The 26,829-nt window shown below is 36.0% G+C and overlaps 4 protein-coding genes across 5 annotated transcripts; 1 reads left to right on the plus strand and 3 right to left on the minus strand.

The window, feature by feature from the left end:
* Window positions 1-3,638: 3,638 nt before the first annotated feature.
* On the minus strand, window positions 3,639-6,664 carry LOC141638007 (multiple organellar RNA editing factor 9, chloroplastic-like). 2 transcript variants are annotated; one of them, XM_074447461.1, is made up of 6 exons: window positions 6,486-6,664; window positions 6,325-6,396; window positions 5,795-6,156; window positions 5,618-5,715; window positions 4,717-4,782; window positions 3,639-4,004 (listed from the first exon to the last, which is right to left on the minus strand). In XM_074447461.1, exons 1-6 carry the CDS (start codon window positions 6,540-6,542, stop codon window positions 3,871-3,873), a joined length of 789 nt encoding a protein of 262 aa, XP_074303562.1. In that variant the 5' UTR covers window positions 6,543-6,664; the 3' UTR covers window positions 3,639-3,870. The 2 variants fall into 2 exon arrangements, with proteins under 2 accessions (XP_074303562.1, XP_074303563.1); XM_074447462.1 differs by having other exon boundaries at window positions 5,795-6,159; window positions 6,486-6,595.
* Window positions 6,665-7,440: 776 nt separating this feature from the next.
* On the minus strand, window positions 7,441-9,625 carry LOC141638002 (glutelin type-D 1-like). The gene is made up of 3 exons (XM_074447454.1): window positions 9,372-9,625; window positions 7,984-8,704; window positions 7,441-7,769 (listed from the first exon to the last, which is right to left on the minus strand). Exons 1-3 carry the CDS (start codon window positions 9,565-9,567, stop codon window positions 7,619-7,621), a joined length of 1,068 nt encoding a protein of 355 aa, XP_074303555.1. The 5' UTR covers window positions 9,568-9,625; the 3' UTR covers window positions 7,441-7,618.
* Window positions 9,626-11,493: 1,868 nt separating this feature from the next.
* Window positions 11,494-16,388, minus strand: LOC141638000 (UDP-galactose/UDP-glucose transporter 5B-like). Its single transcript, XM_074447452.1, has 11 exons — window positions 15,993-16,388; window positions 14,965-15,078; window positions 14,719-14,811; window positions 14,572-14,637; window positions 14,061-14,159; window positions 13,818-13,897; window positions 13,065-13,177; window positions 12,769-12,857; window positions 12,571-12,657; window positions 12,184-12,252; window positions 11,494-12,086 (listed from the first exon to the last, which is right to left on the minus strand). Exons 1-11 carry the CDS (start codon window positions 16,101-16,103, stop codon window positions 11,973-11,975), a joined length of 1,035 nt encoding a protein of 344 aa, XP_074303553.1. The 5' UTR covers window positions 16,104-16,388; the 3' UTR covers window positions 11,494-11,972.
* Window positions 16,389-17,789: 1,401 nt separating this feature from the next.
* On the plus strand, window positions 17,790-19,426 carry LOC141638001 (glutelin type-D 1-like). The gene is made up of 3 exons (XM_074447453.1): window positions 17,790-18,108; window positions 18,217-18,937; window positions 19,043-19,426. The coding sequence occupies exons 1-3, from the start codon at window positions 17,913-17,915 to the stop codon at window positions 19,191-19,193; spliced, it is 1,068 nt and encodes a 355-aa protein (XP_074303554.1). The 5' UTR covers window positions 17,790-17,912; the 3' UTR covers window positions 19,194-19,426.
* Window positions 19,427-26,829: the final 7,403 nt, after the last annotated feature.

Below are 26,829 nucleotides of genomic sequence, written 5' to 3' on the forward strand. Positions count from 1 at the left end.
AGGTTTATGTTTGTTTTGTCATCATACGATATAGTGGTAGGTATTGTAGGAATGTTAGGTCCAATAGATTAGTGTATAATAATTAATCAAAGTTAGGTCCAATATTTAATTATGATTATGGTCCTATTATTTATTAATTTGTAAAGAAATGATAAAGAAGAAAAGTAGGTATGGTAGAAGTGGTATGCGTGAAAGAAGGAAAAAGAAGGAAAAAGATGGTATGGTGGTAGTATTAGTCTAATAACAATATTAGAATAATAATAATATATAATAATAATGGTCTATTTTTAATAAAGATATTTTATTAAAAGTCGAATGTAGGATAAACCCGTCATGATTAACTTATATCGATACAACGCGATTAATTAAATAACTTAATGAAATTATCGACTCAATAAATTTACCCAACTTAATTAGTAATATAAAATGTATAATAATTAATATATAATAATATCCATTTAATTAATAATATCCGATTAATTTATTATATAAAAATACGGGGTATTACATGAACATTTAGACTTGAACATTTAGAATAGCTTAGCTTGTAAAACTTTCATTTTCAATATATGAAATGAAGTTTGAGAAATTGGGAGGTGTTGGGTTGAAATGTATGGTGTTGTGTGTGTTGAAATGGGATGTATGGTGTTGTGGAACATCGGTTTGTATGCAGGTTGTAAATTTTTGGCTAGCAATGAAAACGAAAAAAACCACCAAAACATACAGCGGTTTTGGCGACTGATTTGTGATTTGGCGACTGCAATTCAGTCGCCAAATTGGCGACTGATTAAAGATGGTCGCCAAAATGGCGATCAATTGCGTCGCTAAATCCCAATTCGATCGCCAAATTTGGTCATTAAATCGCTACGTCACCCAAAAAAGGCGACTGAGTTGGCATTTGGCGACTGCTATTCAGTCGCCAATTTGGCGACTACCTTTAATCAGTCGCCAATTTGGCGACTACTCTATCAGTCGCCATTTTTGGTATTTGGCGACTGATTTGGCAGTCGCCAAATTTGGCGACCGACTTTAGTCGCCAAAGCTAGAAAAGGCGACTAAGGTCGCGGCGACGTTTGCGATTTCGATTTCGATCAAATTGATTTTGGCGACGATTTCGATCTGCTTTTTAATTCTTTTTGTAGTGAAAGGACCCACCAGACCTATGGCACCTAATCTAATAAGGGTCCACCTGATCAACAGTTCTAGTACAGAAATGGTCTTTGTCCCCACAAGACTTATGACGCCTTTCATCTATTTAGCCCTGGACCGGGCTTGCTCAAAGACTCGCCTCGAGCTAGGAGTTCCATGCCTTACAGTTAGGGCTGAGCAAAAAAGTCCGAACCGTATTTTTAAACCGAAAACCGAATTGTGGAGTCCGAATATTCGTTTTTTTTTCCGGTGCGGTAACCGAACCAGATTTTTTACTATAAAAGCGGAGCGGATTCGGTTGTAGAAAATTCAAAACCGGGGACCGGTTTTTAAACCGGTTTCTTTATTTTTATTATTTTGAAACCAATTGATTTCTTTTTTAGAAACTAAAAGTCAAAAATAATGTAAATTCAAAACCGGTGACCGGTTTTTAAACCGAAAACCTAATTTTTCTATGCATTTCTATGCATTGAATTGTGGTGGATCTTTCTTGAAACCGGTTATAAAAACCGGAGCGGGTAAACCGGTTTACGGATCCGGTTTTTAAATTCCAAAAAAACCGGTTAAGCGGATTAATCCGGAGCGAATTCGGTTTAGAAAAAAACCATTTTTTAAAACCGGTTTGCAAAACCGGAGCGGATAACCGATTTTGCTCAGCCCTACTTACAGTGTACCCCTTCAAGTCTTGGGCCTTCTGATTCATCCTCGTGTCTAGCCCAAGTCGAACCTTTGGCTCTAATACCACTTGTTGTGCGAAAGCGTGAATTATTCAAATCAGATAATTAAGCTTAGGTCCACATTCTTACTTTCCATCCAATCTGATAATTAAGCTTTTATTTTTTTTTAAAAGCAAGCTCAACGGCCTTACAAATGAAAAATCTAACATGATAAAACTTGAAAAGAAGTGATTTTAAGTGTTAATAATAGACATTATTTATTTCACTTACCAAGTTTAAGAAGTTATTTAAAGATGGTTGTATTATTGTGTTTACCAAAATATAGTTTGCTAGTATAGATCTTGTACTAGAGTCATGTATTTGTCAAGGGTTGTGTTAGAGAAAGTTGTAACTAAAATATTGCCATTAAACATTTTTACATTTAATAAATCTATTATTACAAAGTTTTGTATTTAAGAGTAATTTTGAATCACCTATAGTAGTTGAGAATTGATTTTTTGTGTTTTTTTTACGAAATTAGGCCTAAATGTGAGTTACATAAAAAGTATTTTAGATGTTTAATATTTTATAGAAAGTTGATTTGGAAAAAAATATTTAGAAATTGATTTAAAAAATTAACAAATTACATTCCTATATTTCTTGATTTTTAAGATAATAAAAATTTATTATAAATGGAATAAGGTTAGTCAGAAAGATTTTATAAGAACAACATTGAGTATTTTTTAGCAAGATTTGGGCCCACTTACTTCAATAGTTAGAATTTGTCAAGAGTAATACTCCCTCTCATCCAAATCAAAGGTAACCGTTGCTTTATCACACATGCCGAGGCACATTTTGCAACGTGAATATCTTTAGTTACACATTATTAAAAATTATAAAAATTTGATATTCTTATAGCATTCATGACGATAAATCAAATAAGATCTCACATAACTATAATTTGTCTTATAGATTGAGAATAATATCAAAGATTCCCTACGACCATAAATATTGCCAAAATGCAAGTGTTACCTTTGGTTTGGATGAGAGGGAGTAATAACAGTGAGCAAGAATTTTTAAGTAGCGTGAATCTTTTACTATATAGAGGATTATTGATTTTTTTTTATGAGGATCAGTTGAAAAAGATCGTATCACATGTACAGGAAGTTTAAGGAAAATATTGTGTATTGTGCATTTAATTCCAATTAGCGTATTTTTTTTCTCAAAATAGACTAATTACAATATTTTTTTGCTGAAAATAGAAGAGGTTTAATTCCAAATAGAAGAGGATATTTATTAATTGACTACAATATATTATTGCTGAAAATAGAAGATGATATTTTTGCGCAAGGAAATAATAGAGCAGGAAAAATTGAGCGTGATTACTCTAGACTTGTTAATCTTTTAGTCTATAGGGGATTACATAATGGAGTCCAAATTAAGGTGTTGTTTGGCCTTGATTATGGAAAATGGTTTTTCCTTTTCAAAAGGAGTTTATTCATAAGTTACTTTTTGGAAAAGTTTTAGTTGTTTGGCCATACTTTTGTAAAAGTAGTTTCTCACAAAATTTATATGTTTGGCCTAACTACTTTAATACAACTTTTGTTTGCTTATTTGGTTCTTTATGTGAAAAGTAGAAGTAGAAGTAGTAATTATCTACTTCTCCTTTTGGAGGTGAATAATCAGTTTTTGACTTTTCAAAAGCACTTTTAAAACTCTCTAATTTACCATGTTTGGCCAAGCTACTACTTTTTCAATTGCAAAAGCACTTTTTAAGTTTGACCAAACAGCACCTAACTAAGGTGTGGGATAGACGTACGCATTAGAATAAGTGTGGTACCAATTATCATTTCTCACTATTCACCAAGTCAGTGGCGAAAACTAGTTCTTATTGAAAACATAAATTTAAATGGAATTCGTGATTTTTCACGGGGCACAAAATTAGTTTTTATTGAATACGCTAGGATGATGGATTGATTAGATCTGGAAAACGGGTCAAATGAGTTAGGTTTGGGTCGGGTTATTTTGGGTACTTCTGATCGGGTCATTTTCGGGTGAGCTATCCTTAATTCTTCATTGCTAATTCTTCATAACTGTTGGGGAGAGTCTCTTGAGTAGCCATCCCTAATTCTTCATTGCTAAAACTTGGATAATATTTGCCATCATATGGGAGAGCTTGGCCATTGATAAAAGGATCCCCTAATCAAAGAAAACAAATAATATGAGAAATAGTAACGAATTATAAATGGATTCAGATCTAAAATTCAGAACTATGTAATGCAGCCAACAGGCCTGTCCACAACACCATAGTAGTCAAAATTCCGATGCAGATCGCAAATTTATACAATTCTACTACTGATAAAGTCAATCTCGATCCCCCATCCTAGGGCATTATACACAAAGCAACCAACTACTATGTCATTATTAACTTACATTTTTGTGTACATAAGGGGGTTCGAAATATAATCCCCTTTGGGTTCGAAATATAATCATTCAGGATAAGGTAGTGAAAGTAATTAATAGAACCGTCTTACACTGATCAATTGGTATTAAGTTGCGGATTCATGCTTGACATAATTACACACTTTGATTGACTTTATTATTTGCTTAGTTTTAGTTCTTTCGATTCATTTAACCGACAAAATTCCCCCCCTAAATTGGTTACTTTACATTATTACACACTTTGATTGACTTAGTCAATCCTTGTGAGTTCGACCCTTAATTTCGCTATATTGATATTTTAGTAATCTAGTTAAATAAGTGTTATACATACATTTGATAGGCATACGACTTTCAGCCTCTCCAATACTATGGTGGCAATGCAAATTTGCCTCGTGATGCAATTTTAAATGAAACTTTTGAATACCGACAACTATGAATTAGCTAAAGAGAGAAGCGAAGGTATACTTACATGGGTACCTCCTCTCTTTAATATCCACAAACTCATCCGGATGGACAGCACAAACATTTGGTAGAGCTGTTAAAAGAGAGGGGGGAAAAAAGTCATCTATCTGATGCCACTCATAAAGGAGCCCAATTTCTCTCCATTTTCTAAAAAAAAATGAAGAGGCAAGTTTCTATCAATGGTCCGGATCGCATTTTGACAATATCTAACGGTTCTAAATTTACGCATAAAAATAAAGGAAAATAAGAATAAAAGGGGAAATTATTATTTAAAGAGATTGTGAGAGGAAATGGAGAGAAATGAAATGGAGAGGATCCATTTCCCTCATGTGGTTGGCAAATATATATTCCAATATTATACTCCATCCATTCAAATACAAACTTCTTTTTTCTTTCCGTTTTACTTTTTAGATAAGTTTTAGGAGTAGAATGAAATAGTATTTTATAAGTACATGTTCGTGGATCAAAATAGTAGTTAGTATTATAGAATATTATTATAACAATGGCATTTTGTATTATAAAAATAATAGTTAATTCTAATGATGTTTATTTTCAACCTATAAACGACAGCTTTATTAGTTGCAAATTCCCATTAGTGTTTCTAACTTAAACCCATTAAACTCAAAATCATCAAAGCCATTAAAACTATACATGTAGTAGTATTTCCTTTGACATATGCTACACTTAGGGGTTTGAATTCCTTATTATTTTGGGATTTTAGATTTATTTAGCGAATAATTATTTTGTAATAAACTCTATATTGACTTTTATTACATGAAATTCACTTTCGATATAATGGAAGCATATTTGGTGTTGATTGCGGAGAATTGAGTATTGAGTGAGATGTACAACAGTACAAGCATAGATGACACGGGTGATAAAACTAGTTCTGCAATAAAAAAAAAAACCTTTGAGAAGCTCGGCAATGTGGGGAGAAACTTTAGCGCCAAAAGCAAAGTAATGTCTTGTTGCCACGGAATATATTCTCTTGACGGCTTCCTCTTCGCTGAAACACGAGAATCAGATAAGTGCCAAATTGCGGTTTCAAAACGAAATGAAGGAAGTAATTGGGGGGGTACCCGTACCTCATTAAACTCATAGTTTGACAGAGAGTTTGAATATAGTAGCGGATGATGAGATCGGGAGAAGAAGCAGAGGCGGCGTCGGATAAGGGGGGTTTTAGAAAGACTCTAAAGTGCCGAAAGTCTCGACCTCGACCAAGGGTATTAGCAATACTCGCTCTCATTTCATTTAATTTACGCGACATCATTGAACCAGGGTAATCAGGGACAAGAAGGGCAGCCTGCCATGCTATTGACTTGTCCAAACCCTCATAACGTGGATCCGGGATATAATTGCTGCCGCTCACAGAACGTTCGTCCTTTACTATTGGGACGCAACGTACGCCCTTCATTACTGGGATGCTCACCAAACCTCTCATATTCATCTTCTTCATACACAAAACTCATATCAACACTTAACTCATAATACCCAAAACAAAACAAAACAAAACAAAACAAAACAAAACAAACATCCACTTCAAAACCAACTTAAAAATCCATATACTCACTTTAGGACAACAAATAACCGGGACGGAGGTGGGAGGGAGTATTACCTTAGGAGCTACGATTGGATAACTGACTTTGAATGCTATGCTTGAAGGGATCACCAAATCTCTCGTGTCCATCTTATTCATACAGAAAACTCATATCAACACTTAATTTACTCATATACGTTCAAAAACAACTTATAAATCAATATATAGTATACTATTACCTTAGGAGCTACGATTGGATAACTGAATTTGAATCCTACGCTTGAAGAGATCGCCATTAGTTTTCCTCTCTCTTCTTTTCTTTTTTTTTTTTTTTTTTTTTTTTTTTTGCTTGCTTGTCGGCTACTCTTCCTTTTTCTTACTACGATTTGATTTGAATCCTACGATGATTTATATTTGTAAATAGTAAGGTGTTAGACGGTTGGTTAGGTATAAAATAGAGTTGTTTATGGACCGGACGGTTTTATGGGGTTAGACAACGTATTTACCCACTTTAATTTTACATTCTATCCTACTTAGACTTCGATCTTATTGGGCTTGTATATATTATGGTATAAAATAGGGTTGCGTGAATATTAAGTCTAACGAGTGCTTTTGGGGCGTTTGTCATTAAGACCTCTCACAAGGAATAAAAAAAATAAAATTGGGATAAAGGGAGTACATAGTAGACAAATAAACCATTACCTTAATAGTGATTAAGGTATGCATTGTTTGCACGCACATTCATAAGGATCGAGATAATAAATGATTGTTTGTTCAAAATCCTAATTGTTTGTTTTGATGCCAATTTATAATAACTTGTATAACCTAACTATAGCACGAGACGTCTCATATTGTGAGACGGTATGTAAAAAAAAAAACAACTCAGTAACCATAGATGAAGATTTTTTTAACAAAAATGTACCGTTTCATGATGGTGCATAGTTGAAGGGATTAGAAAAGATTGTACAAGATGCCCCGTGCGAAATACGAAAGTAAAAAGTGGGTATACATACTAGCACTCTGCCACGATTACTGCAACTTACCAGTACACATGTTGATGGTTGTTAAAAAAGCATTGCAGAAAAAAGATGTTCAATTATAAGAATCAGCTAGTGGGACTAAACTGAATACAACACCAGTAGTTGCAAAGGCTCTATTATTGTAATATAATATCCTTCTAAATGCCATTTTTGAATGTAAACTAAAGAACTCGGCAGATGACACTGCTGGTCCATAGTCTAAACACAGCTAATTGCATGAAACTGCAAAATCCTAAACTCCTAAAGTACTAATTAATCGAAACTGCTACGGCATTTTTATTCCTTGACAAAAACAAAAGGCTGGTAATAGATAGTATGTGGTGCGTCTTGGACTAATTAGGTGGGAAGAAGATGGCATCAGATGTCCTCTTCGACCGGAAAAGCTTCTCCACATCAGTTGGCACATTGAATGCAGCCTCCAGTACTTCTGCTGATAGCGCCTTCCACACTGATGTCTTCCCTGCTAAGTGTGTGAACACCGGGCTGCATGCCATTCACAATTTACAGCATTCATAAATCAGTCAAGTTTCCGAGTTATGTTATAATGAAAGACAAATCCAATATGTGAAAAGATTACTGCTATTCACGATTTACAGCATTAATAGATCAGTCAAATTTCATAATTATGTAATGAGGAAAGACAAATCTAATACTCGTTTGTGAAAAGATTTATAAGAAAGTGAATGAGGATCCTTACTCAGGGGTAGAAATGATGGAGAACCAGTGCATGCCATCATTGTCAGCAATTTTCGAAACCACAAAGAACCTAGGCACGATGAACAAGTCACCAGCCTTAAGGGTAGTTTCCAAGACCCTCTTACCATCAACTCCGACAACCTGGACCCTACCGCTTCCTCTGAGAATGTAAGTCACTTGAAGGGCAGAGTCACACGAGAATCCGGGGGAACACATTGACTTTCCATCAATCCTGACAAGGTCGGCCCCAAGGCCAACCTCACCCACCAAAGGCAAGTTCTTGGTGTTCAGCACGACGACTCTACCACCGTTCTTAATGTCAACATCCAATGGGGCTTCCAAACAGTTCAATGCCATGCCATCACGGTGCTCCTTCTTTGGTTCAGGCATCTTGTGGGACGCGGGTAGTTGGACGATACCATTGCCTGTTTGCTTGCTGACTAGATTCTGGCCTACATCTTCAGGCAAGTCCCATGCACGACTCACAAACTCGGATGAGAATCCATTGAAGATTCCATTAGAGCCGGTTAGGAAGAAATCAGTGAATTGTCCTGATTTGTGACCCTTGGAAGTGTCACCCAAGAAAAGAACGGTCAATTCAGTGTCGTCCTTGTTGTACCACCAAGTAACCACTCCGAAAGGAAGAGCAATTGTATCTCCCTCTTTGATGGCAATCACCTTCTCCTCTTTTTCAGGAAGAACAATCCCAGCTACTCCTTGGCCTGAAAGACGGAATAATACAGCATTTAGTATCAGATGTTTAGCATTAATCCATAATACTATCACATGAATAAGAATATAATGTCTCTACAAAAAACGATTATAAAATAAACAAACGATTGGGACGGAGGGAGTACTTTTATAGCATTGAAGTCAATGAGATGATTGTGAGATCCCATCAAAGACAGGAAGTGCAATAATCATTAATTCAAAAGGTAATAAATCCGAAAATCACAATCAAGTACATTGATGATTAATCATGAATAAATAATGATCACTAAACTGCAATTATGAAGATCATTAAACTATAATCAAGTACATTGCTGTAAAACAAGAATTCTGCACACAAAACTAAAGATCACATCTTGAAACACTAAAATTCACATGACACAACTTCCTGAAATTCTAACAATTTATCAACCAATGATCAAAAACCAAAAAGCAATATTACCCACGAGTCAGATGTATGCAGCCTTACTCATGTGTTAGCGGCTTAAACAAAATCTAACACTTTTATCAATCAATGATCAAAAAACAAATTAAACTATAAAGACAAAAGCAACAACAGGGTAGGTAGGGGGTAATGTACACAGTCTTACCCTATATTAAAAACACAAAGAAACTGTTTCCGAAATTACTGAAATTAAACAAGTGAAGAAAAGATCATACCTTGAAGAACATAAGCGACCTTAGAGGAATCAGAATAACGAGGAAGAGCAAAACCATTCTTGTTCAAACAAAGTTTAGCAGCACCAATGTTTCCATTCTTAAGCATAGGAAGCTCATTTGGACACCATGAATAGTAGGACCCACCTTCTCCTCCATAAACTTTCTTCGCTACTTTTGGTGTTAGATCAATATCCATCTTTTTTTCTTAAAGGAATTATTGAGAAAATATATTGAATTGTTTTGAATATTTGTTTGATGATGATGAGAGAAATTGTGAGAAAAAGAGTAATTTGAGGGGTGTATTTATAGCATGTGGAAGAGATAATAATTTGCATATGTGCATGATTCTACTACTTTTTTTGTATATAATATTAATTTTATCTTAATTTATCCGATTTTTTTAAGGATTATTAGTAATAGATTAGTGTTTAGAATTAATCAGATGATGATAATATAATGTTGGTTTTATCTTAATTTATCCGATTTTGTTTTAGGAGATTTTAAATCAGTTAAGATTCACGAGGTTCCATCATATTCATATTTAATATTTAATTTAATTTAATTTAGTAAATCATTCTTTTAAAAAAATATAATTATACTGATCGATCTTATCTAAGGTAAATTAGCGTACGGTAAAACAGACTTGTACTACACTTCTTGAAAATAAAAAATTGTAGGTCGGATTAAGATTTTGATGTTTGATATTATCTACAACACAAATTACCTACACGATATCGTATTTTATCTGCTATAATAATAATTAAACAGTTAAAACTTCTTATCAAACTCTATGTCTACCACATAATATCATTATCCAAATAACTTATGAATTGTGCTGAACAAATACAAATTCTTATCCTTTTCGTATTATATTACGAATATGAATATTCGTACGATCACATTTGATTTAATCCTATTTTACGTAAGAGAAGATTAGACAACAGTTTAATTTTTTTGGGTACTAGAATCAAATACATAAACAATTTCGTTTAATATGATTTTAAGATACTAACCGATGAATATGTACGTTTTTATTTCACTTAGATTATGTTTTGCTCTTCGTATGACGGTATTGCCACTCCCAATGTTCATATTGGTTGAGGTAAGATGACGCGGTATATCAAGTATACCCGACAATAAAACGGGAGACTCGGTTGAAAGAAATCCTGAAGGGATGATCATCTGCCGTTCTGGCTGTTGATTGTTTCCAAATTGTTTATGAAATAACAAGAATAATGTGCTTATAAATTTAATACTCCATGATCCATATAATAATACAACTTCCGAATCATCGACTAATTAAACAAAATATATGTACAGCAACTTGCGACTTTGTCAGGTAGCTGCTTTCGCAACAACTGCTAGATCCATTTGTTGTGACAAGTAGTCTCATTGAAGACGGGCATATCCGTGACAAGCTGAAAACGGGTCAAGTAATACCCAAGTGGGTAGATAAGACAAAAGGAGAATGCCTAGGGAGTAACATTCTGCCTTTGTCTTATCTACCCAATTCGGTATTACTTGACCCGTTTCAGCTTGTAACGAATATGTCCGTCTTCAATGAGAATTTGTGTGGTAATGAAGCTTAGAAAGACGTTAAAAAAGGAAAAAAAATAATACTACAGCTGTGTACATTTCATCCGAAATAGTATGTCATAGAAAACACAAAGCTAGAGTCTACTAGGGTAACATTTACATAATAACAACTTCCAAATTTTGATCAAAATATCGTAATTCCATTTTTTATGGGTCGATATTACAACATTAATACCTGTATCTATTCGATGACATTGTCACTCAACGCCTCTTGATAAAACTGGACCAAGACTTCCATACAACTACCTTACCCAAAAAATGCTCACCAAAAAAACGTACGTACTCCCTAAGTCGTTTGCTTCGTTACACCGTATTTTCATGCTAAACAATAGGGTATTTACCTACCACCTCGGAAATGGACAAAAATAAGATAAATAAATCAAAACATGAATGCGACAGAAAATTGTCAACTAGGAGATATTACAACAATGCCTTAGTCCTGATATCGGAGTTGGTGAATATAAACGGTCGAGATGAACAAAGCTGAAAAACAGCCCTTGAATGTATGAGAACTGACAAGGTATCAGAAAACAAAAGGTAACTTGTCATTTTCTCTTATAAGCTAGCCAAATCTCAAATCATTAGAATTTCCATTACACACATCTAGTACATTTGTGCCGATTGTATTTTCTTCACTTTTCCGTGTAAGGTTTAAGAAAAGAAGACTTGAAAAATGCCTACCGAGTGTGACTACACCTGTTTCCTACTGCTTCCAGCATTAAAGAACTCCCAAAACCAGCATAATATCCCCATTTCCACCAAAAAAAGAGTTGGGTCTCCTTGGACTATGTTCAGATCACTCGAGAACCTGAACTTTGTGTTGAACTAAATGACTAACCTACGTTAGTTCCACTATTGCATACCCGTGTTCGACACTCACACACAAGTATGACACTTTAACACTTCATTTTAAGCCAAAAATGAATATTTTTCATGAAATAGGCGAGTCCAACATTGGACACGTACCCGTGTAACATACTTCTAGATGAGTGAGAGAAACATAGCTTAGGGGCCTTCCTTCAGAGGAATTGACTCCTGATCTTGAACATCGGCAGGAGGAAGTTTAGGAGTGTTGTTCCTTGAGAAGGCTTTAGCATACAGTGTACCAAAGACGATTACCTGGTTTAGATCATCGAATAATAAGCACAAGAACATAAATACTTGGGTACTTAGCACGGTTACACCAATCAAAAGTTCCGAAAGTTAGGTATCTTACTGCTCCAACCATTTGCAATGGACTTAGGGGATGCGCAAACCACAAGCACGAGAGAAGAATGCTCAGAAGCTACAATCAGAAAGACCATTTGTTATAGATAACTATTATGACATCCCATTTTTGATGTACCTATTTGATTTTGTCGATCATCACATTCCAACTTTGACCATTTATCTCTAAGAATATGTGTGCACATATAAAATGCAAATTTTGTCTTACAAAAACCACTAATTTCATATTATCATTTGAAAAAGATTGTAGCTAGTATAAATTATGAGATATATTGGTCAGAGTTTGAATTGTTTAATCACCAGAATCAAATGGGAACAACAAAAATGGAAGCAAGCGCAATGAAAGAAATAAAAGATACAAGAGAAGCAAGTGCACCTGTCTTGTTGTCATTATGGTGGCAAATGTGAGAGCTCCAAAGGTTCGGATCGTATAGGAAATGAAAAACTGGCTTGCTGTAGCTACCTGCAGATACCCTTATACTATCAGATAGAACTTTTTTACTGGTAGAAAACCAAAAGACCGAGGAATGAAATAGTACAACAAATTTTGCTAGAATAGTTTCATAGGGCTTACTGTGGAAAGTAAAGCAATGTCATATAAACAATCTTTGTGCCTATAAACAAAATCTACTGCAGTCAGAAGTTGCCCTTGTAAGATAAGCCCTGCGAAGCAAAAATCAAGCCCATCAATAAGTGTAATAGACCATGACCTAATGGAATGTGCACAGTTGGCCAATGTTGTATGGCACTGAGCAATTGAATCAATAAAATCAACCTTTGAATATCAAATAATTAATCATATAAGGGATACTAATGCAGCGAAACTGCGAAAGACATTATCGTGAAGGAGACATATATAGCAAGACCTACCTGACAGACTCAACACACATGAGCACAATGTTGTGTAAAAAATTTGGTTGTGTATTTCCATATTGTAGCCTTTAAATAATTTATCTTGGAATGTGCTCGTGAAGCCATCGAACCTGAAGCACGGAGAAAGAACAATATTCATGATAGTCAATCATCAATATGTGAGGTCCCCAGACGTTTCACAGTTACAAACGAACAAAACTAGCCAACATAAGTTGAACAATCAGAAATATATGATCCAAGCAAGAAATTCTTAGGTACACTCGGTATACCACTATCATCATACATCCCATACTAGTGACAAGAACTATTATAAGTAACAAGGTAAAAGTAAGTGAAATGAAAATGAGTCTTTTCATTTGCTAGGATGTATAAAGTATAATAACGTGGTACACCAAGTGTATCTACAGATCTTTTCATACAATAAATAAATGCTTAGGACATCAGGAGGAAAATATTGTATAGTTATTCCTTCCCAAAAAGATCCCACAACCCCATGATTCAGCAGCAAACTGCAATGCTGATGCATCTTAATTACCAGGGAATAAGAACTAAAGAAGTATCTTACAAGTAATAACACTAAGAAGAAACTAATAAAATCACAAAATCTGGACAATGTTTTTTGTCTGGGAATGAGACCAATTCAAACAATGACTGCAAGCCAAAAGTCCAAAATCCATAATGGTGGAAAACAAAACGTGATACTCCTGAGCTATCTAATTCAAAAAAAACAACTGGTGTTCAAAATCATACCCAAGATAACCAACCATGAGTGATACACCCCAAACTGAGCTCTCTTTTCCATTACTGTATGGGTTAATATCATCAGCAGCCTGCAACGACCACAAACAAGTGACTGATAACTTGATCACAACAGCTAAAGAACCGTATAAGGCCATCATGCATAAGGCTACCAGGTCACGAGTTAAAACAAGCAAAGTGTTACATATAAGAGCATAAGACAACTGAAAAAGGTAAAATGGACGAAAAACTTACCGGGTACAGAATAAATACAGAACATCCAATGGTAACAAGAACTGCCCACAAATAGTCAAGCCCTTTATACCTCTTCTGCATAATTAATGTTCCCCAAACCTGCCAATACGGAGTCATCAAATGCCATACGTGACTAACGTGAGTTATGCAAAAGTGCTATTCTTAAGTAATTCTTCTCAAATCCTATATGAAGCCTCTAGCCAACAGATAATCGCCAGCACTTTGTAGATCTACTCCCTTGGCAATAAATTGTGTTAATCCTCTCGAGATAAACAAAAGCAACCACAAAATAAATTATAAACAGTCACTAAACGTCTAAACTGCCTTTAGGTGGCCACATAAGGGTATTTGATTCTAGGTGATGTAAACTAAAGATAAGAGAACTAAGCTAGTCTTAGAGATCACCAACTGTAGTGATTAGTGAATAGACATCATCATCATAGATGAATTGCTTAGTACACAATACAAAATTATATACGAGTGTTGCAATTGCAGCACAGTGCACACTTACCATAACAGGTATCATCTTCGCACATTTTGCTAGAGTCTGAACAGGAAAGCTGACATACTTAAGAGCCTGAAAGCAAGTAGAGGAATTAGTTCAAACCCTGATACTTCCACAAAAACCCTTTTATACTCCCTCCTATTGTTTACTTACCTCGTACTGGCATGTCGTCGTAAGAATATTTGTTACGGAGACCAAGCCATACTTATACACAGGGGCAACAGGATCTAAAGCTTTCTTACTAGCCTGAACAGAATATAAGAAAATGCCACAAGTCAAAATAGATTATACTTCAGCAAAATACAAACTAATAATAACAAGAGTGTGTATGTAAAGAATAATAAAAAACCATTCCATTAGCTACAAGTAAAATTTCAGTGAATTCAACATCATCTTTACCAGTAAAGCACCAGCAGAAACAGCTGACGTCATAAGACGATTGCAAAATACTAAAAATAACGAGTACTTGAAAAACTCTTTGTTTTGCCCATACGGAACTCTCATGATCTTCTCCTGCACAAGTACAACACTTCAGTTAAGCACAATCACTGTATAACAGCTCAGAGCATTGTTTCACACAAAATTCCGTACATTGAACATAAACGAAAACCACAATCAGAACCCATACAACAATAGAAATAACCTCGCCGATTTCTAAAATCACCAAGAACAGTTTTCCGCGCTCCCTTTACTGGCATTCATACCCTCCACATCAATTACTTCATAAATGTCTTCCAAATCATCACAATAATGTTCCAAACCTCGAAATCCCGTCCTAAATCATTTACATTCTCCCAAATTAATGTACCACCATACCAAACATCCACATTTCAAAGTTGACATTTATTTATACTAACGTTTCAACTCAGCAGCTTAGACACCCTAACATGAACAATAGAAGGGAAAAATGAACACTACAACAAGTTGACTTGCGTAAAATGACACTAGGCATAACCTTTCCTGTTTCTGTAATCACCAATAGCAGGTTTTCACACTCCCATTACTGACATTCATCGCTCTCCACATCAAATACTTCTTCAAATATGTCTTTCAAATCATCATGACGTTGCTCCTCCAAACCTCGAAAACTCGTCCTAAATCATTTACATTCATCCCAAATTAACGTACCACCGTACCAAACCTCCACATTTCAAAAGTTCACAGCTATTCATTACAACCTTTCAGCTCAACAGCTAACTTACCCTAACATGAACAACAGGGGAAAATAAAAGGAACACTAAAACATACTCCCTTCGTCCCGATCATTAGTTTACCTTCAATTAAACAAATGATCGGGACGGAGGGAGTAAATAGGCTAGTATAAAACCGTCTTACACAAGAATTTATGACATCACATAAGAAATAATAAAAATGTTGAATCACAAAAGTGCAACAGTAATTAAAAATGTAATAGGGTTAAAAATTACCTGTAAAAGACCGTAAATAACAAGAGTAACCATGATTCCGGAAACAGCAAAAACACCTTTCATGAGCTTATTATCTTTTACCGCCACCACCGGAGATGATGTTTCCATCATTAATCAACTAATTACCACACTAATTACACTAATCTTCTTCTTTAATTATCACTTAGCTCATTCTTAATAACGATTAAACCTTCGAAATTAAATAAATTAGATCCAGTGTGATTTGTGAAGTTGCTATGAAATCGTAATTTCCCCCCAAATTGAAAACCCTAGCTATAGAAATCGGAGAATAATGTGAATTGATTTATGCGAAACCCTAGAAATTAGGGATTAAATTAAACAGTAGTTGGGAAATGTCGCCCTGTCGATTACGCCGGCGAGTTTTTCTCTATTTTTAATTTCTCTCTTTTGTAGGCTTTAATTTGTTTCCCTTTCTTTTTTGTGTTACGGTTTTTCGGGTGGTTTGGTTCCATACCGCCAAAAATATTCGGAGCACGACTTATCGAGTTATCGGTTAGGACTTTTGAGACGGTTTCACATGTAAAATACTTGTATGTCGTGTAAATAAATCGCGCCTTGATATAAAATGTGATATGTGGTTTGTATGTATAATATAAACAGCCTTAAAATGTGGTTAGTGCAATGATTTGTTTTATGCAAATATTAATTGCTTAGTTAATAAAGTTATAAGAGGTGATTTTTATGATTTGAGTTCAAATCTCGTTAGCATTTAAATTACCTTTTGTAATCCGTTTACACAAAAAGAAAAACAACGGTGATTTGACATATATTCCCTAATATGTTTGTTCAAAAATCAAAACTGCCTAATTAAATCTGATCAAAGTCCTGTAATGGACAATCTCCTTAGAATTGAGTATTGACAAATGTCAATCTACCTTTATATTTATCTATGTGAGAACTAGTTTTTCCGCCTTAAAATTATTTTCAATTTATTCATGCAAGGCGGCCTTAAACCAAGAAAACCGTTTTATAAGATATAAATTGTTACTTCCTCCCATTTTTTAAATCAGTTTTTCTAACGTATACCCTAAAAGTACATATTAATAGGCTTAATATGAAAAGATTTGCAAGATATTCTCATCGATCTGTAAAGATGCATGATACTCGATATATAATATGAAAAGGATAAGAATTTGTATTTGTTCACCACTACTCATAATCTATTTGGATAATGATATTATGTAATTGGCGTAGTGTTTGATAAGAAGTCTCAACTACTTAATTATAAGAGAGAAAATACGATTCATGTTTATTCTTCGTTTATGGCAATTCAAAATTTGTTAATCATCAACAATATCGTATAAGTAATTTGTGTCGTAGATATATCTAATCTAAATCTAAATATAACTAATATACTTCTATAAAATTTCAAATACATTATCCAAATATTTGTTATTGATAATAATAATCCACCTTATCTAGAAACTAATCTACTTCGATATAGAATATAGAATTTGTACAGATATTAATCCTAGTTTCCTTTCCAAAAAAAATCCTAGTTTATCCATTAATCCTAAGTTACTTTAGATAAGATAAGATCAATCAATATAATCATATTTTCCAAAAGGATTATTAGCCTAAACGTAAACAAATAAGCATATTAACCTCTTAACTAATTTAAAAACTAAAATCCTACACCATCCAAAATTCTAAACACTAATCTATTACTAATACTCCTTCAAAAAAATTCGAATAACTTAAGATAAAATTAATATTATATACAAAAAAAAAGTAGTAGAATCATGCACATACGCAAATTATTATCTTCCACATGCTATAAATACACCCCTCAAGTTGCTCTTTTTCTCACAATTTCTCCCATCATCATCAAATAAATACTCAAAACAATTCAATATATTTTCTCAATAATTGTTTTAATAATTCCTTTAAGAAAAAAGGATGGATATTGATCTAACACCGAAAGTTGCAAAGAAAGTTTATGGAGGAGAAGGTGGGTCCTACTATTCATGGTGTCCAAATGAGCTTCCTATGCTTAAACAAGGAAACATTGGTGCTGCTAAACTTTGTTTGAACAAGAATGGTTTTGCTCTTCCTCGTTATTCTGATTCCTCTAAAGTCGCTTATGTTCTTCAAGGTTTGTTCTTTTCGCAAATCGCTTCTTTGCGTTTTTTTTTTATTAACATAGGGTAAGACTGCATACATCTGACGATTATACTAAATGCTATATTATTCCGTCTTTCAGGCCAAGGAGTAGCTGGGATTGTTCTTCCTGAAAAAGACGAGAAGGTGATCGCCATCAAAGAAGGAGATACAATTGCGCTTCCTTTCGGAGTAGTTACTTGGTGGTACAACAAGGACGACACCGAATTAACCGTTCTTTTCTTGGGTGACACTTCCAAGGGTCACAAATCAGGACAATTCACTGATTTCTTCTTAACCGGCTCTAACGGAATCTTCAATGGATTCTCATCCGAGTTTGTGAGTCGTGCCTGGGACTTGCCAGAAGATGTAGGCCAGAATCTAGTCAGCAAGCAAACAGGCAATGGTATCGTCCAACTCCCCGGGTCCCACAAAATGCCTGAACCAAAGAAGGAGCACCGTGATGGCATGGCATTGAACTGTTTGGAAGCCCCGTTGGATGTTGACATTAAGAACGGTGGTAGAGTCGTTGTCTTGAACACCAAGAACTTGCCTTTGGTGGGTGAGGTTGGCCTTGGGGCTGACCTTGTCAGGATTGACGGAAAGTCAATGTGTTCTCCCGGGTTCTCGTGTGACTCTGCACTTCAAGTGACTTATATACTTAGAGGAAGCGGTAGAGTTCAGGTTGTCGGAGTTGATGGTAAGAGAGTCTTGGAAACTACCCTTAAGGCTGGTGACTTGTTTATCGTGCCTAGGTTCTTTGTGGTTTCGAAGATCGCTGACAATGATGGCATGCACTGGTTCTCCATCATTTCTACCCCTGAGTAAGTATCCTCATTCACTTTCTTATAAATATTTTCGCATTATTTACATAATAACTCGGAAATTTGACTGATTTATGAATGCTGTAAATTGTGAATGGCATGCAGCCCGGTGTTCACACACTTAGCAGGGAAGACATCAGTGTGGAAGGCGCTGTCGGCAGAAGTACTGGAGGCTGCTTTCAATGCGCCAACTGATATGGAGAAGCTTTTCCGCTCGAAGAGGACATCTGATGCAATCTTCTTCCCACCTAATTAGTCCAAGACACACCACATACTATTTATCACCAGCCTTTTAATTTTTGTCAAGGAATAAAAATGCCATAGCATATAGCATTTTCGATTAATTAGTACTTTAGGATATTGCTGTTTCTGCAATTAGTTGTGTTTAGATTATCACTTGTTTAGATTCAAAAAATGGCATTTAAAGGAGATTTTACTATTGCTGGTTGTTTTATTACTCCATGTTAGTAATAGAGCTTTTTCATATATGATTCTTTGTCTTCAAATGCTTTTTCAATAATTGATCTTTTTGCTATGCTTTTAAACAACCAACCATCCATGTTACATGTTTTTCATTAACGAGCTTTTTTAGTATTTGGATCCGTTTTAGAGATCAAACGAATACTCCGTCCTAAACTAGACATGCCAAGGTTGATAAGGTCATAAGCAGTGGTATTCATGACTTGGGTTCAATCCTCGTCACTATCAAAATCACCTTTTAGACTCCCTTACACAAGGAAGCAGTTTTTTGTTTAGGCTCAATTGGCACTAGCCTGGCTCTTATAGTCTTGGACAAGAGCATTAGACGGTGTACACAATTCAATGAGACAAGTCTCGCGACTAAATTCGAAACTCATTTGTTATAAGATTTCTCACCTTTTAAGTATATTATAATCTTCTTAACATAATGTTGATAATATTTTGACGATTGGATAAAAGACTGTAATGCCCCCAATTCATATATTTAACTTGATGACTCGATAAGCTTGACCCGAGACCCGAAAACAATTAATACTAGTTTTATACTCGTGCAAAAAAATGCACGGGTTTACTTTTTAAATTTAATTAATTATAAAACGATAAATAAAAATAAACAGAGAGATATAAAATATTTACTTATTCTAAATATATAAAATCTATACTTTGTGTTCACAAATGAAATTAGCTATATTAATTATTATTAAATAACAAATGGATATTGTAAATTTTCTGAAAATATGAAATTCGTTATATATAAAATATACATATACATAATGTAAAGTTAAAGGTCATATAAATGGAATTGTATATTGTAAACTTTTTAAAATAAAATAAGAAATTGATGGAGTTTTTTTAGTGGTGGAGTAAGGGTTAAAAAGGTCTTTTGGCTTCTTAATTTTAAGGGAGCAATCAAAAGAGTTTAAAAAAGTCAACTTTTATATGTAGAAGATTTTTCGTATTATTGTTGGGGCTGGTGTCCTTAACAGTTAGTGCAAGGACTTATAAATCTCTAAAAAGGATCAAAGGGCATACTTTTGGTATTATTATCAGTTGATCCACGTTTATCAATAACGGTTGGCTTGCTAGATAAGTTTGACGTTATTGTCATACGGATGCGGTGGTGATCAACCTGGTCCCTAAAAGTCACACCTATAGGATACGTTTGAGAGACGTGACAAGATGAAAATACAAGTCATGTAGATGCCAATTTTGACTAACCGATTAGTCAGAGTTATTTGACTAGTAATTAGTCAAAATGTGATGTTGAGATATTATATTTAATACGGATTAAATAAAATGGGCTAAGGCGAATTAAACAGTTAATTCGCAAATTAAATATAAACGGTTATATTTAATTAATGTATATTGAATAAATTATACAATATCGTCTTTGTCGGACATGTATTAATACTTCAACTAACCCGTGTTATTAGTTGATATTTTAATAGCCGATAACCGATGACGATTTATAATAAACCGCGTCATATACATTTAGCATTTTTCGAGCCGGTCCACGAGGTAAAATTAAGAGGAAGTGGAAGCCCACTTCCCCATGCAAACCCACGGTTGGCCGAAACACACAAAAGGAGAGCTCCTCTCCTTTGTGACCTAGACAATTTCATTTTACGTAAAACTAGGGTTTTGGAGATCATTTCTCTCGAAACCTAGATCTCACATCAGTAAAACCTCACAATAGCTCTCTCGATATTGCAAGTCAATTAGAGAGCATTTCTAGCACAAGGGCATAGTCTCAGACGGTCTTGGGTGCAACGATTAGGAGGAAATCTCTGTTGATTTCTGTTCTTTACGCCGCACTATAAAGGACCCGAGGTTGATTCTTTATCTTTGTCGTTTCTATATTGTATTTCGTTTATGACCATATTTCACATGTTAAATTTACGTTATAGTCCTAAATTTAAAGGGTCTTATACGGATATTACCCCACAAGTGGTATCAGAGCGAGGCCACGTAAATTTTCATTGTGATTTTTCATAAATCGATTTGAAACGATCTTGTTTTTGTCTTAAAAAACGTGCGGCATCAGCCTATTTCTCACGGCAGAAATTTTTTTTAGGGCTGTTGCGGTTTTGTGTTTTGTTAACCGTGTCTTGTGTTTACACGGCTGATACGGTTATTGTCCGTTGCATATTGTTATTTTACACGATCATTATAGCAATATGTTAAAGTTTTGCAATTTGTTGATTTAATTTTACAAGGTTTTGATCAAAATTGCAATATGTTTTGTTTTGACAAACTGTTTCACGAGGGTTTGAAGTTTTCAGAAACTTTTGCACTCGATCGAGCAAGTTTTTAATCGATCGAGTGGTTTTTCTGTCTTCTTTTTGCTCGATCGAGTCCTTGTTGTACTCGATCGACCACTTTCAAAACCCCTCTGCTCGATCGAGATGTCCTCGTACTCGATCGAGCAGCTTTGCTGATTAAAGTACTCGATCGACCACCAGTATAGTCGATCGAGCACTTTCTGTTTGACAATCCTCTCGATCGACTAGCAGTTCAGTCGATCGAGCTCTTTTATTCCTCGGTCGAGCACTTATGTCCCTGGATCGAGTGATTTTTGGTTTGGCAGCTTTGAAAATTTATTCTTTTGTTTTAAATTTTCTTTTGGCCTTAATATGTACTTTATACGGATATTGTACACTCGCTATGATTGTGAAACGGTTCACACACGTACCATTAAGTTATTTTAAAGCGTATTTAAAGTAACGGATTGTATTGGATTAAAATTAAATTGATGGAAGCGGTTTTATCACATGAATTTTAATCATTAAAAGGTGGTTTGGATAAATTTAACATAATTACGGAATTATGTCACGAATGAATTTGTTTTTAGTTGATGCATTTTTATTTATCGTTAATTTTGAATGTTTTTGAATGCCTTTTATTACGTATTTATTTTTATAATCTGTTGTAACTTAGTGTGGCCTTAGTAGAACGTGTTACCGTAATGATGGAACACGGTCTTGGTTGTATTTTGAGATCTCGTATCTCCGTTTTGGATTTTTCACTTGTAATTACAGTTTTTATTTAGAATGTAAATAGGTTTATATTTGTAAATTTTAAATTGTAATTTTTGAGAAGACCAAAGATGGAGACCGGATGCTCACTCTCGCTACATGGATCAAGATGGAACATCAAGACAAGCTTCTCGGGTCCAACGGTGGATTCCAAAGTTGTTTTATGTTCTTTTTATTAGGATAGGCCACACTAGGAAATTTTTATTTACGTATTGCATTCTTTTTATTTATTTTCGTAACGATAATATGCATCATATTCCGCCTAAAAACCAAACCACCTAATTATTGCATGAAAACTGACACATATAGAGGTCACGAGTTAGTTTTCTTTGACATTCTCATGTCACATGATTTTAAGCCATCACCCAAATTAATTCATTCACGCAAACGCTAGTTATTCGTTCACTTAATATGAATTATAATTTAGTTGATGGGATCTTCCTCGTATAAACAAAAATTGAGAACGGTCTTTATAGGTCAAACTCCAATGAGTCCCTTCTTCGTCGGTAGGCATAATATGACCCCTTCTACGTCGGGTAAGTTGGAACTGATTGACCTATTTTATCTCAACACTATGGTCACTCGTACGATCCTGTGATTATGGTGGACTATAGATAGGATTTACGGAAATCTATCGATCAAGAGTTCTTACGGAAGAATTAGCTAAACAGTTGGCTTATCAATTTACAGAAATTGAGTCTTGGGATCACTTGTATCATTCTTGAGGGAGATCAATTATGCAAGTGCGAGAGTCTACACGTTAAAATGAATTTTAAAATAGACTTAAATCACCTCGATGAGTTGCTTATTTCGTTATTGTTTTTCCTTCTTTTTCAGTGTAGATCACGAACTTTTAAACTGCTAATAACAAATGGTGGTTCTCGACAACCCAATGCCAAGTGCCACATTGGACCGTGAGTCCGGCCGGATCTTCATGAATCGGATGAATCGGTCTACTCGATCAAGAATGATGGATCAAACTTCGCGGATTGGGAGGCGGCATTACGGAATGCTGCCGCCGACGACGGAAGCTCAAATATCTATTAGAGCCCCTCCCGCAAACCCAGGTCCCACGGCTAGAGTGCTGAAATTGCCAAGTTTAACGATTTCTGTATGGAAGCGGGTGCGATTAAAAACGTACTCATTTTTGCAATGGAATCCAATTTGCAGAAACGCTTCATAGCCCATGGTGCAAACAAGATTTTCACCACGCTCACTAAGGAATTCTCGAAAGCACCGAGAATCGTGACCTATGAGCATACCACTCGCTTCTTTGATGCGAGACTCGAGAAAGGGCCAACCAAGTTAGCCCACACATTCTCAAAGCATGATTGAGAATGTCGAGAAGTCGGAGACCTTTGATTGTAAAATCAGCGAGAACATTGTGATTGACCGCATGCTTCATTCACTCCACGATGGTTTTGCGCTCTTTAGAGCGAATTACTATATGAATGATTTGAAGAAGACTCCCCATGAACTGCACTCCCTTCTCTCGCATGCACCGAGAAGGACATGAAGTTCAGTGGGAGCATGAAACAGGATGTTCTCGTTGTGACAAACAAGGGGAAAGGTAAGGGCAAAGCTCAGGCAAACCTAGCAGTAGGTAAACCGAAGTTCAAGAAGTCGGGTCCAGGTAAGAGTGGGCCTGGTGAGTCGAGCAACTCATCAGGCGCGACAAAGAGCAAGAATGATAACATGGAATGCCATCATTGCCACAAGACTGGGCATTGGAGGCGTACATGTCCTGTTTATCATGAGGACTTAAAGGCAGGTCGTGTTAAACCTGTTGGTATGTCTTCATCTTCTTCTACTTTTATTCATATGATTGAGATTAACCACGCAAGTTACGGAACTTGGGTACTTGATATTGGTTGTGGTTCTCATCTGTGTAATCATGTGCGGGGGCCGAAACATCGAACCCCTCGTAAAGGGTGAGGTGGACTGCGTGTCGGGAATGGAGCACGAGTGGCTGCCGTCTCAAGGGGAACATATGTGATCCAGCTTCCTAGCGGATTTGAGTTATTTTTATATAACTGCTATTATGTACCCAGTCTTTCGAAAAACATTATTTCAGTTTCTGCACTTGACAAACTTGGGTTTTCATTTGTAATAGAGAATAATACTTGCATTTTCTCTTTACACGATATGATTTATGGCAAGGCAGTCTCCATGAACGGAATTTATGTTTTAGATCAGACCACCGAAATATTACACGTAATGAATAAAAAGTTAAAGGTTGGTGACAAAGATCAAACGTATCTATGGCACTGCCGTATGGGACACATTAATGAAAAACGCGTTAAACGGCTCATCAAAAATGGAGCTATCTCGGCCTTTGATTTTCAATCATTTGGCACGTGTGAATCATGTCTCATCGGTAAGATGACTCGTATTTCCTTCAAAGGTGTTGGAATGCGCGCTGCTGACCTATTAGGACTCATACACACGGATGTATGTGGACCTATGTCAATCACCGCACGAGAAGGCTATAGGTATTTCATCACTTTCACGGACGATTTAAGTAGATATGGCTATGTCTACTTAATGAAGCACAAAAGTGAATCCTTTGAGAAATTCAAGGAATACCAGAATAGGGTACAGAACCTATTGGGTAGAAAGATTAAAACACTACGTTCAGATCGTGGTGGCGAGTATCTTTCTCACGAGTTTGATCAACACCTCAAAGACTGTGGGATTGCCTTACAGTTAACTCCACCTGGAACACCTCAATTGAATGGTGTGTCCGAACGGAGGAATCGAACACTACTTGATATGGTTCGATCCATGATGAGTCACACCGTGTTGCCTGACTCATTGTGGGGTTATGCTCTTCTCGTCACCGCTGCTCTAATACTTAACCAAGTCCGTCTAAAGTGTTGACAAGACTCCATATGAACTATGGAAGGAACGGTCCCTAACTTGTCCTTTATACGGGTTTGGGGCTGCGAGGCTTATGTCAAGTGGAGACACGAGGATAAGCTCGGCCCGCGATCGGTCAAGACATACTTTATAGGTTATCCTAAAGGAACACTTGGTCATTACTTCTATTCGCCAACCGAACAACGTGTTTTTGTTGCGGCTAGTGCGACATTCTTAGAGAAGGAATTTCTCGAGAATGCAAAGAGTGATAGAACCTTCGAACGTTTCGGAGATTCCAACCAAGTACCGAGCAACTATTGGAGGAACCTATTCTTTCAATCCCGGCTGCGGTTAACATTCCCGAGGAACCTAGGAGGTCGGGAAGAGTCTCTATTCCTCCAGGACAGATACATTGGTATGGTCGAGGAACATGACATAGATGACATTCTACTCTTAACGAGTAGTGAACCCGCAACCTATAAAGGTGCCATGACTAGTTCTCACTCAAAGCTATGGCTTGAGGCCATGCAATCCGAGATGGACTCTATGTATGAGAACAACGTGTGGGATCTTGTTGACTTACCTGCTAAGGTTCGTCCCCTTCAATGCAAATGGCTTTACAAGATAAAGCATTCTGTGGAAGGTCAACAAGATATCTACAAAGCACGACTAGTTGCAAAAGGTTTCACCCAAGTGCCAGGTTTGCACTACGATGAGATTTTTGCACCCGTAGTCATCTTTGCGTTCCATTCGGATTATCTTAGCGATTGCCGCTTTTCATGACTATGAAATTTGGCAAATGGACGTGAAAACCGCCTTCTTAAACGGCTTTTTGGAGGAAGAGTTGTACATGGTACAACCCAAAGGTTTCATCGATCCAGGACATCCTAAGAAAGTGTGCAAGCTTAAGCGTTCCATTTATGGACTTAAGCAAGCATCAAGGAGTTGGAATCATCGCTTCGACCAAGTGATAAAAGAAAATGGATTTTCTCGATCGGTCGAGGAACCATGTCTATATATCAAGTCGAGTGGGAGCAAGATTGTCTTCCTAATATTGTATGTTGACGACATACTCCCGATTGGGAATGACATACCTCTCTTAACTTCGGTGAAAGTATGGTTGAAAAACCATTTCCGGATGAAAGATCTGGGTGAGGCACAAAGAATTTTGGGCATCCGTATCTATCGAGATAGATCACGACGGATGTTATCTCTCGATCAAGAGTCTTACATAGACAAAGTCCTAGAGAGATTCAAAGCATGACTAACTCCAAGAAGGGGTTTCTTCCTATGGCTCCCGGGGTGCATTTGAGCAAGTCTCGGCACCGAGACACCAGGAAGAGAAAGAGCGCATGACACGGATTCCTTATGCCTCGGCTATAGGATCAATCATGTATGCCATGATATGCACACGTCCCGACGTGGCATATGCATTGAGTATGACAAGTCGATTCCAACAACATCCAGGTGAATCACATTGGGTCATGTCAAGAACATTCTTAAGTACCTACGGACGAC

The sequence above is a fragment of the Silene latifolia genome, unplaced genomic scaffold, assembly GCF_048544455.1.
Source record: "Silene latifolia isolate original U9 population unplaced genomic scaffold, ASM4854445v1 scaffold_160, whole genome shotgun sequence".
NCBI lineage: Eukaryota > Viridiplantae > Streptophyta > Magnoliopsida > Caryophyllales > Caryophyllaceae > Silene > Silene latifolia.